This window comes from Lipotes vexillifer, unplaced genomic scaffold (genome assembly GCF_000442215.2).
Source record: "Lipotes vexillifer unplaced genomic scaffold, Lipotes_vexillifer_v1.1 scaffold330, whole genome shotgun sequence".
Lineage (NCBI taxonomy): Eukaryota > Metazoa > Chordata > Mammalia > Artiodactyla > Lipotidae > Lipotes > Lipotes vexillifer.
In genome coordinates, this window is record NW_006775627.1 from 2,008,781 (window position 1) to 2,027,897 (window position 19,117).

At 36.2% G+C, this 19,117-nt stretch overlaps 1 protein-coding gene across 2 annotated transcripts in view; it reads left to right on the top strand.

Annotated features, from left to right (window-relative positions):
- The window catches only part of GRB14 (growth factor receptor bound protein 14), a 123,278-nt gene that overhangs the window by 45,459 nt on the left and 58,702 nt on the right, over positions 1 to 19,117 (top strand). The window contains exon 1 of one of the 2 annotated variants that reach the window (XM_007450072.1): positions 9,657 to 9,838. The exons of the other annotated variant lie outside the window; for it this stretch is intronic. Coding sequence (XP_007450134.1) covers positions 9,776 to 9,838 — 63 coding nt within the window. The 5' untranslated portion in view covers positions 9,657 to 9,775. Of the gene's footprint in view, positions 1 to 9,656; positions 9,839 to 19,117 lie in introns of those variants that run through there. 2 annotated transcript variants of the gene reach the window in all.

Consider the following 19,117-nt stretch of genomic DNA (forward strand, 5'->3'; position numbering starts at 1 on the left):
AAATAATTTAGTTAAATTCTCCTGTGATTTATCAGTTTTAAAATAATATCTTTTGATCTCAGTAACATTCCATGTTTTTCCTCCTTCAGCTTTTATCTTTCCATGTTTCTTTTATCATTTCTGCATGTTAAGGCTTATATTACTTATATTTTATTATAGCAGCATAATTACATAGGGATTTAGTCCCATAATTAGTTTTGGTATTTATTATAGTCCTTTTACTTTGAATTTTCCAGCTGGCTCTCGGATGATTGCAATTTATCTCCTAGTAAATTCCTCAAGAAGGTTCCATGGGAACAAGATTTTATGTGCTTTCACATGTTCAAAACTTTTGAATATTGTCTGTTACCTTTACAGTCAATGAGTTTTGCTAGATTTAAAAATCTCATTTCTATTTTCTTTCCCCAAGGATTTCACGAGCATTACTCCATCCAGTGGAGTAACTAAAAGACAGTGGGGTCCACTGAAACTTGTTGAATGTTATTGTGGAGAAATACTGCAACAGATTGATTTCCCCCTTATGAGATACTGGGGCTTTTTTGCCTTGATGTCCAAAGCATTCTGTAAATTTCAAGTCCAGTAAAGTAGGGCATTTTACCCTTGACTATTAAAATGAGTTTCTCTGGGGACGTGTGCCCTTCAATATGTGTTTTATTTTATTTTTTAAGCATTAAAATAGTGTTTCAGATTTATTAGTAGTAAATTTGGAATAGGGAAATCAATGTAGACCATAAGGAAAACTTGCACTTTCTATTTGTTTCCCAGCTACCCACTCACTTTTCATACAAAACAGACCTTGACTCCCACATCTGAGTGAAATGGGTCTGCAGAATCTTTCTATCAGTGGCCAGCCTCAAACCTTGTCAAGTCTGAAAATAAGATTACCAGAAGGAAATAACATTTCAGTCTTGTCTTGAGAGACATAACCTAGGTTCAGTTACGACTACGTTTGCCATGTGAGGGTAAAGAGCTCAATGTCCATTTATTGGTCAGTGTGGCAGACAAGATATGCAAGATGGAGCCAACTGTTTGAGCTAAATTAATACAGTTTTTTTTTTTTAACTCATTGTTACCTATTTTGTAACTTACTCATTCTTCTGTAGGGGAAAGAAAGACTGTGGAAGAGTATGAAGAGATTAACTGAGTATAGTAAAATATGCATCCCTCAATAGAAATATAAGGAATGGAGTGATGATTGTCACCCTTTTCCTAAAATCTTGTTTGAAATTTCCCTACTGTTACACTACAACTGAAGCTTTCACACCACTCTATATGGACTTCTACATTCTGTATTTTACAGCTATAAATACACTAATAAATTTTTACAAAATATCGCATATGCTTACTATTGTTCCTAATGTATTGCTAAATACCTCTTAAGCTATGGACAAATTATCAATGGACATTACACAAATAGCTTAATTCTCCATGTTGGGATTATAGGCCAACCCACTGCACAACTCTATTCTTATTTTCAGACAGTGGACCTCTTATATTGCTTTTCCCTAAAGTATACTGACGTATTTTATCTTAGTCGTAATCATATCTACACAGAAAGTATGAAGATGTCCTTCTCTCGACAGAGTATGAAACACGCCTTTAGTGGAATGTTGAACCCTCGTTTCAGAGCAAAATAATATATGGCTATCAGAGCCTATTAAGAGGAAAATACTTAAATTCTTTTAGAAGTAAACTTTGTATGGAATGAGTTTCTGATGTGCCCCTCTAATCTTTCTTTTTTTTTTTTTTTAATTGAGGTATAGTTGATTCACAATGTTGTGTAAGTTTCAGGTGTACAGCAAAGTGATTTCAGTTATACATATATATCTATATATCTATTTCAGATTTCAGTAGGTATTTTATTATAAAAAGTTTTCTTACCTTTTATTTTTATATATTTATTCCTTTCCATTATTTTGATTTTCTTCTGGGGAGATTCCAGTTACACATGTATAGATCTCCTTTACTTGTCTTTAGTTCTCTGTTTCTAATACTTCTTAAATTTAAAACAATTTTCTTCTCTCTTTGGTTGCCTTTTTTGTATGTGTCATCTATTACCTCAACTTTGATAGATTTCAATACATAGCATTTAAATATCTGGAGCTCTGCTAGCTAATGTTTCATCTCCTCTTACTGTCTTGGTGTTTCTTCTCTATCCTTTTAATTGTCTGCTTTGTGTGTGAACAGATACAATTTTGCTTCATTAACTATTTTTTGTTCTTGGTTTAATGTATGATCTTAAATTTTATCTGTTCTTTGGCATTACTTTTCTTGCAAGTAGTCCTCATCTGCCATTTGTTTTTCCTGTGCCTTTTCTCCTTTCTTCCCATTCATAGTATGTTTGTACAGATTCGATGATTGTTCTGTTTTGTTGTTCATCTTCAAAGCAGTGGGTTTTTCTTGGAACATATTTATGGGAGATTCATGAGGAAGACAGTCACAGTTTAAGTACTAAGTTAAAAAGACTTTTCCTTTTTTGTGTTTGAATATTTTTTTCAGTCTTTAATTCTTCTAAGCTAAGGGATATGGGAAGGTGTGAAATTTTTCTTAATATAACGACTTCCCACTGCTACAGAGTGTTCCTGCAAAAATGGATTTCTGACCTCCTTTTGTTTCCATTATTTTTTAAGGATTTTTGTGCCTATGTTCATGGGGGATATTGAGAAACTGGATAATATTTTGATGCCAGTCTGATTCTCATACCTTGCAGGTAAACGATAATTCCTCTCTCAGGAAGTGTTAGGAATTTTATCTTTTCTCTTTGAATTTGTCACATTTCCCACTATTTGTCTAACGTGACTAGTTTTTTGTTCAAATTAGCCATCGGGGGGCACTTTTAGTTTAAAATTTGTAACATTATTCAGCTCAGGGAACTTCTGTCTTTTCTTTCTTGTTCCTTGTGCTTTCTTTTTTTACTCTTTCTGTAACTCATATTCTATGTGTGTTGATCTTTTTAGATTGTTCCTCCATGGTTTCTTTTTCTTTTCATTTCTTTGACTTTTCCCTTCACATTGTGAGAGACATTTTCTCAACCTTACCTTCTGTACTGTTTATTAGTTGTTAGCTTTGTTTATTACAGTAATGTTTGGAAGCTCTGGGTTGCCTCATCCTCTGCATTCCTTTTCTCTTAAGTATTTATATAGTATTTAAGATGACCTTACATTTTCTCTAAATATACTCTAAACCTAAGTTCTCTGGATCTGTCTTCACCATCTTTTCTCTTGTACACAAATTCTGGCTATAATTTCTTGTGCTCTTATCAGTCTAATGCCAGTGATTTCTAGCTTCTAGAAATTCTTTTAATTTATGGTATACTGAAGGTACCTTTCTTATATCCCAGCATATGGCAAAAAAAAAGAAATGATTTCTTCTTTCTTAGCAAGGAAATTATCTCTTTATTTTCTTTCTCTTCCTCCTTCCTCTCCTTCTTGTCATTTTAAGGTTTTGGGGGCTTGAAGAAAGTTAGGTGCTTGCTTTCCATCTGCTTCCTTGATCTGTTTTTCTTAAGAGAACCTTAAAGTATATGAAATTTGAAGAGTGTAGATAAGACATTTATCTTTTTATAGCCTATACTTTTGTTAATTATAATTTATGTTGGAAGCTCAAATACAGGGAAAAAATTATAATTTTATTTATATTTGTTAATGTATTTGACCACTTGAACCTATGTTTCTACTTCCTTGTCATCTTTGAAATCTTGACTTCCTTCTAATCTGGTAATTTCCATTTCTCTCTAAGACTCATTTAGGACTAATTTCTCTGTTTCTGTTTTCCTTCCTTCTAGTCACTATCCCATAGTTTGTCTTTCACACTGAGGTAAAATTCACATCTTATCAAATATCACTACCCTTGAGGATGAGAGTCAAATTTCTGAGTATGACATAGAATGACCATTCTTGTCTGGAAGCTCCTTCCATGTTTTTCATCTTTGTATATATTTCCATTCCTTGGAATTACCTTCATTCTTGGATCTTTTGTCCACTTAGGGAACTTGTCTGCTATCTCATGGTGAAATTAAGCTCTTTCTTTTTTATGGTTCCAGAACTTTATTTATACTCAGTTAAAGAACTTAACATATAGTTGTAGTTATTTTTAAGTGTCCATCTGCCCTTCTGTAGACAGTACAATACATTATGCCTCCTTGATAGGCAGCCATAATGCTCCTAGAAAACTATGTCAGGTGAAGAATACATAGGCACTTTTAAAATACTTGACTGAACTGTAGATTGGTTATATTTATCATGACTAAGGCTTATAAGTCATTCAGTAATTTCTTTAAAAGAAGAAACTTTCTATCAGAGTTTAAATCAGTAAGAAATCCTAGGGGACTTCCCTGGTGGTGCAGTGGTTAAGACTCCACACTCCCAATGCAGAGGGCCCGGGTTCAATCCCTGGTCAGGGAACTAGATCCCACATGCATGCCCCAACTAAAAGTTTGCATGCTGCAACTAAGGAGCCCTCGAGCCACAGCTAAGGAGCTCACCTGCCGCAACTAAGACCTAGTGCAACCAAATAAATAAATAAAATAAATAAATATGAAAAAAAAGAAATCCTAGACATTTTTGGTGGAAGGAAGGAACTGTCAGAGTAGTGGGGGAGAAACAGGATAGAGGAAGATCAGATCAGGCCCATCAAGTGTAAAGAATGATGCCCTGTCGTATACCTAGAGAAGCAAAAGGTCTTTGAGTAATATGAGCTGATAGAACTAGAGGTACTGAGTTTGTGTCTAAAGATCTAGACTGTTTATTGCTATTAAATGCTATAACCAAATATTTTAAGATTTTTCTAAAACAGGTGTTCTTAGGACAACAGTTAAATTTAGTGTCGACACTACTGACCACTAACAGAACTATGTCAGATAGCAAAAGAATATCCAAATGATCCTGTGAAGAAGACTGTGTGCTTTTGTTCAGAATAAATCATAAGGCTAGCAACTGTTAAGACGAGAAAGGGGGCTTGTCCACCATGTAACCGAAGTGACTAGTGTTTCCACGTTGATTGTGAGTGAACGTGATGCCTACTGTGTACAGAGAGCATCCTGCTAGGTATTCTGGGAGCAGCACAGGAGATGAAATCTTGGGTCCCACACTTAAGGGTTATAGTCTCCTTAGGCAAACAACTGGGGCCTATGAAAGGATTTATTAGTTAGCAAAGCAGTGTATTAGTGTGTGCAGAGAAAGGTATGTGAAATGGAAAAGTTTAAGTCCTAAAAAAAAAAGTACAAAACAAGGAATGATATAATTTAGATGGAGGAATGACTTCTTGGAGGGGTCAATTTTGATCTGTATCTTTGTGGGGGTTGATGAATATGGAGGGGCAATGAGCTACCCCAAATGGGTAGCACAATAGCACAATATACAGGAGGAAAATGGAGGGGCAAACCAAGTTGTGTTTTGTGTGAAGCAGGAGACTGGTCAGTTGGTTGGCCGAAGAAGTATTTGTAGGAATTGGTAATCAAGAAGCATTCTTGTGCCTTATAGCATTTTTTCCCATGTATAAAGCCACTTGGGGTGACAGAGTGATGGTTAAAGGGAAATTACACATGTCCCTACTTTCAGGGAGCCTACATTCTAAATGATATGAGGTGCTCACACATAGAAAACAGTAGCTGAATCTTGACTAAACTGGTATATGATGAAGGGTAAAGAGATAGTCTGGAAAAAATAGATATGGTTTGAATCTGTAAAATGGGAAGAAATGATGCCTGCTTTACAGGTTTGTTAGAATAAAATGAAATACCATATGTAAAGTGCCTAACACTTGACAGGCACTCTGTGTTTGTTGTCGCTCCCTCCTTTTCTACCTCTCAGTTCTAAAGTCATATGTGCAAAAAAAAAAAAAAAAAAAAAAAAAAAAGAAAAAAAAAAGGAGAGATGCTTGAAGGATGAGAGATCAGTGAAACTTTCAGAAGAGGTGGGACTGGTCTTGGGCCTTAAAAGATTTGTGGGTTTTAGAGAGTGAACATTACGAAAAAAGAGGTGGAACTTGAACGTGCTTCGGGGAGCTCCAAGGAGCTTTTGTTGATGTTGAGTGGGAGAAGAGGTCTGAAAGGCAGGCTCGGAACCTAGACGTTGGCTGGTGCTTATGTTGCATTCTTCTGCCCAGATTCCACCTTGTACACTGCTTTGACCAAGTGTTGACATGTTGCCATGTGTCAGCTCCTCTGATATGCAGGAGTTATCAACTTTGAATTCCGCCTAGCAAATAGCATAGTACTTTACACTTACTAAGGCCCTCAATGCATATTTATTAGGTGAGTTAGTGAAACAAATGGTTAGGAACATCAGAAACAAGGGTGGTATGAAGATGACATTTTATGCTAATACTACATCAAATTATATAGTACAATGTGGGAGAGAATATTGTAGAGTAGAATAGTAGAGTATCTTGGAGAGGGCCAGATGTAGTTTTCACCTTGGTTGATTGACTTACGTACTTCGCGGACTTGGATAAGTTTTTGCAATATATACTTGTATCTGAGACCATTTTTAGCCCTCTGCTCTTCTGGCCTCAGTTTCCTCATCTATTGAATAGGTAGTACCTGCTTCATAGAGTCATCATGAGGATTCAATGAAAACTAGCTCAATGCCTGGCTCATACCGGGTGCTCACCTAAATATTATTAATTATCATCATAATACTTATTATATATTATTTTTTGTGTTATTCTTAATTCACATTGAAACTTTGATATGCATATTTTGAGTGACAAAATTTACTCTTGTTCTATCAAAGTGTTGAACAAAGAACAAAATAATGTACAGTGCTATTCTATAGTATTTCATTGTTGACCTGGCTATATTGTTTGCAACCCTGTTATATCAAAATTTAATTTGTAGGGCTTCCCTGGTGGCACAGTGGTTGGGGGTCTGTCTGCTGGTGCAGAGGACACGGGTTCGTGCCCCGCAACGGGAGAGGCCACGGCGGTGAGAGGGCCGCGTACTGCAAAAAAAAAAAAAAAAAAATTTAATTTGTAAATAATGATCTGTGACACAGTCTAAGGAGAATGCATCTTAGGCCCAGTCCTCTGCAGGAGCAGTTCACAGAGTATTTTTCATCACCTGCCTTGGTATCTTGCAGACCATACACAAAACTGATATCCTTGATCCTCATAGCAATCCCCAAATTGTTGGCCATAGCTTTTTAATCCCCATTTAGCAGCAGCTGAAGAAATTAAGACTCAGGTGACAAGGTTAGTGAGTGGTGCAAGCCATTTATAATAATGGTTAAAAAAAAAAAAAAAAAAAAAGCATGGGCTCAAGTTAAATTTTGAATCAGTGTCTACAATAACTAGGAAGTGAGATAAAGCACAGTCACTAGGAACACGTGGAAAAGATCGCTGAAAAATGAGACTCTGCCTGTTATTAGGTGTGAGTGTTGTCTCATTAGTGTTTCAGCCTGCTGACTGTGAAAAGTGTATTTGAGTTTTTTTCAAAGACCTTTTTGGCAACATAGAGTCACAAAATGCCACATTTCGCTCTTCATGGTTTTCACTGAAAATTTATAAACTTCAACTTTCAAGAGTTCCAAAGAGATGACCTATCATACTTCAGCAGTTCATTGTCTGTAGAATATTTTTTAAGGACAGGTATGTTGCACTGTAATGAATATAGAGCCTGGACATTGTTTTGACTTGAAGGATGCATTTCAGTGTTTAAAAAGCTCTATCATGTGATGTAAAACAGCATTTCTGACTCCCCATTCGCCTAGACTTCAAAACTTGCAGTCGGCTTTGAGAACCTCACTGTATCTCCATCAGTTATCAAGTTCTGCGTATTCTTTTCTCTTACTCACTTTTCAAAGCAAATGTTGTTTCCTCCTTGAAGCCTGCCGTGATCTCACCTCTGATGTGTAGTTTCTTCTAACTTGGTGCACCCCTGGTACTTGGCATTTAATCACAGTGAGACTCAGCCCTTTACTGAATGTGATTTTTAATTTAAAAATGAGTATCTCTATTCCACTATGAGGCAGTGACCATATCTTACTCATTAGCATGTACTTATCACCTAACACACTGCCTGGCACATAGTGGGTTCTTTGCCTCATGATTTAGTGGAATGAATTGCTTTGATTATGGTGGAACCCTTTCTGAGACCAGAGATAACACTTCTTTGTAATATTCAAAGCCTAAATTGAGAAAAGAAGAAAGAAAAATTGTAGATAATAAACTTGAAATTATGTAGTAACCATGGGCTTTGTTATTGTGTGCCTGCCAAAAAAGTGACTCAAGGTTAAACCAAAATCTTTTCCTTCACAAATGGTGACTCCCCTCCCAGTATTAGTAGATTTTTGTTGGTGGTTTTATTTTAAAAGACCATGATAAACCTAGTAGGATAAGAATAAAATGAATGCCCACAAATTAGATCTGTCTGTGACTTTTTTACTAAGTGAATTCCCCCCCAGCTGCCATTGTGAGCGAGCTGTGTAGGTTTTGAAATTCAAAGTAGGGAACCCTAGAGTTTGTAGTGTCTCTTTTTTTCTTTTGAGGAATATGAGATCACCGTGCATATAAAACACACCCAAATGAACTCTGCCCAGTAGCAGTCTAGATAATGAAATGGAAAGTTTGTATCTGAGTTGCCGAGAATCTCTCATTTTGCCCTGTTACTACGACAACCACTTTGTGATCTAGAAGTGACAGGGAGCTCCCCTCAAGCTGAACGCAGCATGTCATTCTCTGTGTCCTGGTTGAAGAGCACTGAGTAGGTGCTTGTTAAGGAATCGGTCCAAAGGGATTTTATAATATAAAAACTCAGATTAGTTTTAATATTGCAATACTTTTTGTCATTTTTGTGTTTCTCTTACTCTTTATTTAGACATTATTGAAAATTTTCTCATTAACCAGAAATGGACCCTTCTCCAACCCTCGAAAATACTGGAATACAATTTTTAGTTATTGTAAGAAAAAAGGCAAAAATGGTGTTAAACTTTTGAGAATGCTTTGAGCATGATTATTTAAATGCTTTGAATTGAATGAAATGTGCTCAATTACACAGATCTGTGCTTTTAAAAAACATTAGCATTTGCAATTCATATGTTGTAGTTTAATGCCCCATTTATATTTAACAGTATTATTTAGGTTGATTGTTAAGGTAATATTTAACAGGAATAGTTAAGTGTGTAGCTTCAAGGACAGCTAAAAGGTCCATAATACAGAAATTTTAGCTGTTTAGGAGACGAAGTACATAAATATATATTAAAATCCTTTTATTATGACTTGTAAAGTTTAACACTTTTGGACCAATTCTAACCTCAGGATTATTTTTTTTTTTTGCCTCATATAATATGTTTCAATCTACCCATTTATCACTTTTATGAGTAGCATAAGTAAATTTAGTGCATCTGCATATTTATACACTTTAAATAGACCAATGTAAACAGTTTCTTATCTGCCATATGTTGAAATGTTTTAGTAAAGACATAACTGCCTAGTCAACAAAGAATGGCATTGAATTGCACTGTTTTGGAAAAAAAAGTTAAGTGAACTAGATGGCTGTTAATCTGGTTCTTTAAATATCATAAACAAAAGTATCAGAATGTGTTTCCAAGGACAAAGGCGGAGTTTTCTGGGCTTTGATTGGTTGCTGCCTTGTCCTGTCCCACAGCCATCCTTAATTGGCTTTGGTAGATTGGAATCACATAAGCAGAGTGACATTTATTACTTTCCTAGTTGTTTCTTTGCACTGAGCCCCGAGATTCCCAAGGAGTAACTGTAAAAGATTTCTTTCATTTTTGTCCATGATCTACGGGAGGGGATCACTCTAAGAAGAGCAGGCATGAGTTTGAGTGCAAGAAGAGTCACTCTGCCTGCAATAACGCCCATAGTTCTACAGAAAAGGGTATGTGACTTCTGCTCTTTTTCTTTGCTTTTTCTTTGCTGTTTTTTAATTTCCTGTTACCGTGTTTATTAATGTGTTGGAAACTTTCATTACATATCCTGAGAGAGGCTATAATTCATTGAGGCTATAGGTGATTAAAGGATAGATTATTGAAATTAGACTAATTATTGAAATTAGACTATTAAAAAAAAGCTGGGCCAGAACATCTCTGTAGTACGAAAAGCTCCATGTGAAAGTAGTTTGGTCTCGATTTCAGGGCATTGTGATAGAGACTGTATTGAAGATTTTTCTTTCTTTTTTTTTTTCCCTTCTACTGTAACTTCAGGCCTCTTTGCCTTTAGTTCAATAGGCAATCTGCTAGCTATTATGTTTTATATTTGTTTACTAAGGAGCAGATTCTTTGTTTCACTATAATTCATAATACATCCATCCTCATTGTTGAATGGGCTATATAATTGTTTTACTGTTTAAAACATATGGCACCAGTTTATTTTCCTCTGGTTTTCTACCCATTTCTATTGAGTTTCTGCTTACTTGCTTAAGAAAAACTTTCCATTAAGTTCCCTTGTGAAAAGGCTTTCTGTTAATTATTAATGCAGTCAATCCTGTGTGTGAAATATTTTGTCTGTTAGTTTTTTGTAAAGTTTATTTCTATGTCTTACTTGCCACATCGTATTTTATAAGGTAATAAATACACCATGTAATGTAGCATTTAAGTAAAGCTGAATATACTGAACTTCTCTTGTAAATATACCAAATCAGAACCGTGTATTGAAATCCTTAAGGAATCAAATCTGTTGTATAGGAAAAAAAAAAGCACCAAAACACATTTTGACACTGTGCTTTCTGAATGGTTCTGGTGACACTAGAAACTGTAATGTTTATTTCCGTACCTCACTTTTAATGGTTAACTATTAGTGTATTTCATTAAGTCAAAGGTCGTGGTTTAATTTATTTGAAGATGACAAATCTTACAATTAGGGTGTCTTTTAAAAGAAGTGTCTCTTTTTATTGTTTTTAATTTTTAGATTTTTAATTAATTTTTTTATCCAGTTGACTACTTATTCACCAGGGACATTTTACTTGGCAGTAAAACAGTATATGATAATTTTGCCAACATTTGTTCTTATCTTTCTTGATGTCTTTCTTTCATCTTAAGCAAATTTAATTAAAAATATTTTGCATTGAGCTGGAGTCTTTATTTTGATGTAGACTTAGTAATGCATTAATAATGACCATATAGATTACCTGAGTCGCTGGCAATGTGAAAAGTTATAATAGCGTATATCAAATCTATATCCTTATGTTTGGATTCTTCTTTATTCAGTTAATTACTGCAGTTTGGATTAACCAAGAAATTTTCATCATGTGGTTTTTTTGCACAACATGTTGGTGTGGTGGAAAGCATGCCACCTAGATTCTCCATTTCCTAGCTGTGTGATCTTGGGCAAGTCATTTAAACTCTCTGAGTCACTACTTTCTCACCTATAATATAATAGTAGAGAGATTTTCATTAAATGCTCTCTTCAGTCTTATTTGTGTCTATAATTCTGTGACTCAAATAATATATTTTGAATTTTCATAAGTATAATAAAATATTTAAACCACTTCTTATTAGAGTATAAAACATGAGAAGAAGATGCTATCATTTTCAAGGATTTGGAGCAGTTAGTCTAGGGGAAATTTGTATGAGTAAATTTGTATGAGTAAAACTTAGCTAGAAAATAACATCCAGCACTGGTTGGTAAGTAGCAAAACAGGATTACTCTGGAAAGCTGTGATTATAATTGATGTTAGGTCTGAGCTGCCAATGGATACATCATTGTGATTTCTCTTGGTTCTTTTATAATAAGCTTCTAGTCAGGTTTCTATTATAATAATTAACATAAGTCAAAATTCCCTAAGCCCAAGTCCATGTTATTCCTTTCCAGTTGGTACACATATTAAATGTTCATATAATTTAGCACATCATTTGCTGAAAATACTTAATGTTATTTCTTTCTCCCGACAGTTTAATGCCCAGAGGATCCATTGTTGATAAGACTGTTCTGAAAATCTTAGTGTCTCTTATTTTAGAAACTGGGTGTTTTTCTGACTAAAAAATATCCATCTGCTCTGGTCACACCATGCCTTTGTTTTCATCTTAGATAGGAAATTATTCCACACTTGTAATTAACTTGTTTTCTATATGCACCATAGTTTAAGATGATACAAATTAATACAAGCATTTCTCAGTATTTTGGGGGCAGCTTCTCATTTTCCAAAGAACGTAGGCGCTTTTTCCACAGGTTTGGCATAGAGTTGGCTCATCCTGAACGAGTGGTTCTTGCAAAATAATTTGTCACCTGGAATCCTAATCATTTGAAAGGCTGAGGGTATTTCTGAAAAAGGTTAATAGTTTTAGGGAGTAATTTTCTTATCAGCAAGTATATCTGATCTAAGTGGGCATAAGATCTCCTGAGATTGGTTGGGAACTTGAACTTTAAACATGGCTCTTAACATGGTATGGGTCTTTTTTGTAGCACATCAAATATACTTTGATCTTTGAGGAACAGACTAGTTCAGTGGACTCTCTGTCAAGTAAATTGGAAATAAATTTTTGACTTTTTCTAATTCTATCAGGATCCGATTTCCTTGATTCTAGTTAATCAAGGTTCCAGTGAAGAAAGTTTCATCATCTCTCTCAGAAATGATCGCATCCTCATCAAGTGTTCTGAATGAGTTCTTCACCTCATAGCATTTTTCTCAGATAACTAGGTTATGCCTTTTTTTTTTTCAAATGAGAAGACTGAGTCTCTTGGATGTTGAGTGACTTATGCAAGGTCACCCAGAAGGTCAATGGCAAAGCTAGAAATAGAATCTAGGTCTTGTGACTTCCACTGTGTTTCTCTTATTAGATATGTGTTACCTCCTGAAATTAATATGTTAATGAAATTGCCTTATGGTGTGTATAACTGCCATTCAGCTTCTAGTCTGGAATTAGCTTAGGCAAATCTTTTCATCTTCCTCTGCACCTCCACCAACTCCCATATGCTCTAGTGTAGAAAACATTTTATTCAGACAGCAATTGTAAGCAACAAAGTGTGTGTGTGTGTGTGTGTGTGTGTGTGTGTGTGTGTGTGAGAGAGAGAGAGAGAGAGAGAGAGAGAGAGAGTATGAGAGAGAGAGATGGAAAGACAGTTTTACCCAAAGCTCTAATTGGGTTCATTACATCAAGAAACTATTTTAAGGTCCCAGAGAGTTAACAAAAACTCAAGCATTGTAAGGCTTATACTAAGTGCAATATAAAATTCACATTCTTTTTATATAAAGGTTGGAAGGTCTGAAGGCCAGATGCCCATACTCTGATTCTGTGGGTAGGAAGATTTCTACCTCTGTTAGATTAAAATTGTTCTGCAAATTGTTTCCAAGCATTTCTACATTCTTTAGCCATACTACAATTATGAGAGACTTTCATAGGCACACAGAATTCTAACGTGTCTTCCAGAATCTCAGAGAAAAAAGGAATACTTTTTAGAATATATTTTTTATAAGATTCAAATCATTTGAAAATCCAAAATTCATGAGTATAATATGGAACAATGCCATTTATCAAAAGATCCAATTCCCTATTTATACAAGAGAGTAGTTTGTTATATTCATTTCCCTCCTCATACAATTAGAATTATTGCTGTGAATTTCTAAAAACAATTTTGTAAAGAATGAAAGAATATAGATCATCATTATATCACTATTTTGCCCAGAAGCTTTTAAATACATACAAAATCAGTCCAAGCGAATGTAGCATTCACTGTGCTTTGCGGCCTGGATGCATGGGGGTTTCCTCAGCTTCATATGAAGCCTCCACTCCAGCGCATCGTTTTTCTCCTTGTGCTCCAAGCAGGGTTTGCTGTTTGTCCCACTGTACTTCTGCACCCAGTTTTGTGCTCCATGACCTGTAGACAACTCCAGGATCCTGTTATTGTCTGTGTCCCAGCTCAGGCTGTGGTACCATCCTGAAACCTTCCAAGACTGTTTCTTATTACATCCGTCTTAATGGTGTCTTGACTCGAGTGTCCATGGATGCACCTTTATGACTCATTTCTCAATGCAGTAACTACTACCATGTGACATCAATTTTTTTATTACCTTTTATGATATTTAAGTCTTATTAGCTCTCCTTAGGTGTGTATCTTAAGCTTTCTGGCTTTTCATATTTGACTTTTAGTTTTTTCTGTGGACCTTGTGTATGTTTTATATATCTTGCATTATTTGGTTTTCAAAATTTGTTTTTACATTTTTAAGGGAAAGACCCTTTAAATAAAGTGCTTTGTCAGTTACAGGCTGAGTTTAATTTCATGTAACTGGAAAACTCAAATGACAGCATATTAAACAGGGGAGAGATTTATTTTTCTTTCACTTTACAAGAAGAATTGGTCCCAAGCTGATGTAGCCGTCCAGCAATGTCATCAGGCAACCAAGCTCCTTCTTGCTCTCTATTGTATCTTCCTTAGTGTGGGTCCCTTTTCCTTTTATGGAAAGATAAATGCAGATCGCTAGCCATCCGGCTCACATTCCTGGCATACAAAATGGGAAGAACCAAGGGCATACAGGCTAGTTCTGCCAGTTATTAACGTGCCACTGGGGAATAACCAGGAGCTTCTGATCATATCTTACTGGCTAGGATTGTGTCACGTGGTCTGGATCCAGGGGAAGCCAGGAAATGTAGGCCTTGACCTGCACGCACTGCCCTTCTCATCAGAATTAGGAAATGGGGAGGATGGCTTTTGGTGGGGAACTAGCTGTCTCCACTGCCAGTGACTCCTGTGTATTAGGCATGCAGAAAATGTTTGTCCCTGGATTTTTATTATTGTCTTGCCAGGTATAGAATATAGTTAAGCTTTTTGAACAGATGTATTCTGTCGCTTGACTGGAGATATTAGAAGGTGTAGTAAGTGGGGAAAGAGAGCAGATTTCCTGTGTAGGGGAGGGTAATGGAATACATAGATGGTGACCTGAGTTTAGATGGCTGGCTTGCTTGGAAAGTGGTTGTGAAGTGGGAGTGAGTACTATTATTGCTGTTTACCGGGAGCTCTCATTCTCTCCTAAACCTTGATCTTTCTTCTGCCCATATTCACCCAGGAAGGGTACCACATAGATGAATGGATTTTGTGTTTTCACAAAATGTCTCCTTTCCCTAAAAGTGAGTTTTTACGAAGTGTGCTGTAGTGGAGATTGTGTGTTTTAGCCAGGAAACCCTGAGTTTGACCTCAGCTCTGTCACTGATCAGTGTTGTGACTTTAGGTGTCTTCTTTTAAACCTTTCAAAAATTCAGTTTCTCTGTTTTGCGGATAATGATGCTTCCTCACAGAACAGTTGCGAGGATTAAATAGGATAAATATTTAGAAGTACTTGACACGTAGTAGAAGCTCAATAAATGTGAATTTCTTTTTTTCCCCCTCATCTGGGAAATGGCGTGTGTTACTAGTTTCATAAATGGTTTAAAATCTCCCTATTACCGTGATTTAAATTTTTTGGGGGGGTGGGGGCTCTATCCTATTAAGTATTGATAGCTATTCAGAAGTTTTCTTGTAGCAAATGAATCAAACAAAAAGTAGTTGTCCTTGATACAATGCAGCCAGGGAACCAAAGACAGTATGCCTCTCAAATTCTTGTTCCCTCTGCTTACTTTCTGTATACAGACTCTAATTTGAATTAAAAAAAAAAATTAATCCAACTACTATATGCTGATAAATATTTTTTTAAAAAATCTGGGAATGTAGATTTAAATAGAATAAGATAGGTGGTTAGATTACTTCTTTCACTCTCCTAGGGAATATCAGGCAGGGACTTCTGGCTTACATATTTGAAAGAGGTACAGTTGTACCTAGTGTTCAGACATTGTTTCAGTAGACAGAGGTGACATTACTGGAATGTGAGCTATACGATGGTAGGGGCTGTGTCATCTTTGATCATCATTAGACTCAAGTGCCCAGCACAGGGAATGTACAAAGTTGGGATATAATTACTATTCATTGAATAAACACAATTTTTGAAAAAACAAAATTGGGCTTTTTTGATACTGACCTGTCATTGGCATTTCCATCTCTGCATTTGTGTCTCTGTGGCATTCATTTCATTTTTCCTGGATTGCATACCTTGTGGTAAGAAGCTGTGCACTCAGGGCCCACCTCAGCTGGTCCACCTTGCTTTTTCATGAGCTCTGTCTCCACCCCCTCCCTCCCTCCCAGCTCATTCCTGTGAGTAATTTTGAGCACTCCCTGCCCTCCACACCAGTAGAAATAAAAACAGCTATACTGTGTTCAGCGCTGATTACACTCTCTTTAATCCTCATAAGAACCCTACAAGATTGGTGGACAAACCCAGGCTGGGATGAGAAAAGTGAGCCCTGGAGAAGTTAAGTATCTTACCTAAAATAAAGCACAGTGCTAATGAATGACAAGTCAGGACTGAGCCCACTTGGGCCCCGCCCCACACAGGGGCTGCCCGTTAGAACTGATGGGCACACACGTGATGCAGAGCAGCGCTCCATTGCGCGGCTGCAGTGCCCTTGCCTTTCACCTATAGTCTACTCATCAGACAAATCTCACCTTTTTTTTTTTTACCTGTCTGTTGCCCTCCTAGCTATTTTTTCCTCGTTGTACACTCCAGTCTTACCTCACCTCAAAGATATAGTGAGTAAACCATATGTCAGAGCTTCTTGGAGCTCAATAGGAATCTCTTGGGACTTACTAATTTTGCTTTTAAAAATTTATAATAATAGTCACTATTATGAATTGAGTGCTATCAGTTTGCCATCATTTTGCCCATTTTACAGGATGAGGAATCTGAGACTCATCATTGATAAGCTAATGGTGTAGGATCTGATCCCAGAGCAGATTCTGGAGTGCACCATCGCCACAAGCACCTGGACTGAACCTCCATGAGAATGAGGGCCATGCCTCATATTAGTTTGCAAACTACAGTGTCTGGTCCACGTTTGGCAATGAAGGCAGATTAAAAATAGCTGGGCTGATTAACAGTCTAAGACTCTTGCTTGCGGGGAGCAGTCTTAGGGCTGGTTCTCCTGGCGGTACCCCAGCACCCTAAGCCAAATCTAGAAAATAAGAATCTCTTTTGGCAGGAAAAAAGAAGTAAGTCTTTTGGTTATTTCAGATATTTCAGAGGGTATTAAACCCTCTGAAAGATAAAGATTTTCTACCCCTGTATGATATTAAAAATGCTTTCTCTTAAGACAGTTTCCAAAGAACAATTAAAAAACCATTTTGGCTAAACAGCATTGTCCTATATTCTTGATAGCCTCCTAATTGAGCCTGCATATTTGGGCATATACATTCAGTTGTATTTGTGAAATATCAGGAATATTATTTTATAGTTTCAGAAGCCAAATTAGTTTGGGTGGTTCTATCAGGATTTGAAGAAAAATTTTGACATCACCATTCTAAATGCCAAGGAGGATCTCCAGCTTGAGTTGCAGGAAAGGGGACTTTGTATTATATACCACCTGAAGTGACTATATATATGCCACTCCAACCCATCCCCAACCCTTCTTATTAAAGATGTAGACATAATTTATCTTAAAAATTCAAGTAGTTAAGAATGTTTAAAAATATATTTAAATTTTTTAGAAGCTTGCAACTATTTTAAGCAGTACCTCTATAGGGTTAACAATGTTAAAGTTGTAATTTTCAAAGCATTGTTTTCTTTCTCTATTTGCACCAAGAAATAAAGACTCCCTCTGCTGGCTATTTCTATATATGCAATTTTTCTGGCAAGTTGTGCTAAAAAAAGTGAAACACAAAGAATAACCTCTTTTGACATTCAAAAAGCTGGGTGCTTTGGGACATACATGCAGCTTTGTATTTGGGTTTTTAGTTATCTAATGCTTTTATGCAAGATATTGTGTCGAAGCAGCAGCTTAAAGCAGCATGAAAATTAGGTAAGCAGAGTGGAAAGAACAGGATGAGGTAGGAGCCCAGAGATTGGGGTTCCCAGGCTGGTCCTGCCAGTGACCAGCTGGAGATCCCCCGGCAAGTCAGACCCTCTTCAGTCTCAGCTGCTTCACTTGTAGAATGAGAAGATTTCAGGAGATGTTTTCTAAGAGTCCTAACCTTTAGGATTTTATGATTCTAACAGTATTGATTCCATTTCTTTTACAGGAATATACATGTTTTACACTGATGCACATGGTTTGCACTGATATAAAATAAATATTTAGAAAAGTGAGGGAAAGGTAAAATTACAAAAATGGATATAAATCAGTTATTCCTAGTGCTATCACAGTATGGGAATGTTAGATCTAAAAAGTGATAGTTTGCATGGTAAGTTCATAAAATAATACCCCCCAGATGTACCAGAAAGACTGAATATAGCATATTTCATTGATTCTATGGCACCTTAAATTACAAGAAGCATCATTATCTTATATGCTTCCAATTAAATTATGACATACCACTGATGGTAAGTTACACCTAAGTTACAGAGAAGTTAAATGTGAGAAGGTGTGCTTTTAAAAATCAGTGAAACAAGGTAGTTCCTAAAAGTGCTTCAGTTGATGCCAGACAGCTCAAGAATTAACAATAAAAAGTCTGATGTGTCCTGGACTCTGATAAATATTCTCTTTCCTCTCCTTGTGTTTTCCCCTCTCTTCTAAACACTTCTCCCTTCACCCCTCCCCAACTTGTCCTTCTTTCTCACTGTGTGAAACAGTTATTAACTTTTTCACTTAGGCATGTCTTATGGTTATTCTGGGAACAAACGACTGCTGAAAAACTGAAATGAGATACTGGAATAACATTGTGTCCAACATAAGCATGACCAGTGGTTTTCTGCTTTGAATATGAATAAGCATTAGCACTTGTGAAGGGTTTTTTTTTTTTTAAACTTCAAAGGTGAATTAGTCAGCACTGGCATCTTCACAGGAATTACATGAGTTTTAAAAACACTGAGGCTTCAGAGAATGCTCCTTTGATGAAGTCACTGGAAATGTTAGAGTGGGATTTGTGATCTGACCCTCTTTATCATTCGTATTGGATTTAGGTCCTAAAATAACATGAATATATACATATGTATATGTGTGCGTCCATGGTTTGGGATATTTTTAGGCTTAGTTTTTAATGTTTGCTTTCTTTTATAATGAAGTTAGAGCTGTTTCTTTTGCCTTTTTTTTTTTTTTTTTTTTACCATGTAAGAGCACACTGAAAGGGCTTCTGATTTCTTGCTTTATAAAATTGAACACCTGCTTGAGTTAGGGTCTTTCTTGCTTTCCTCTAGGGAAAG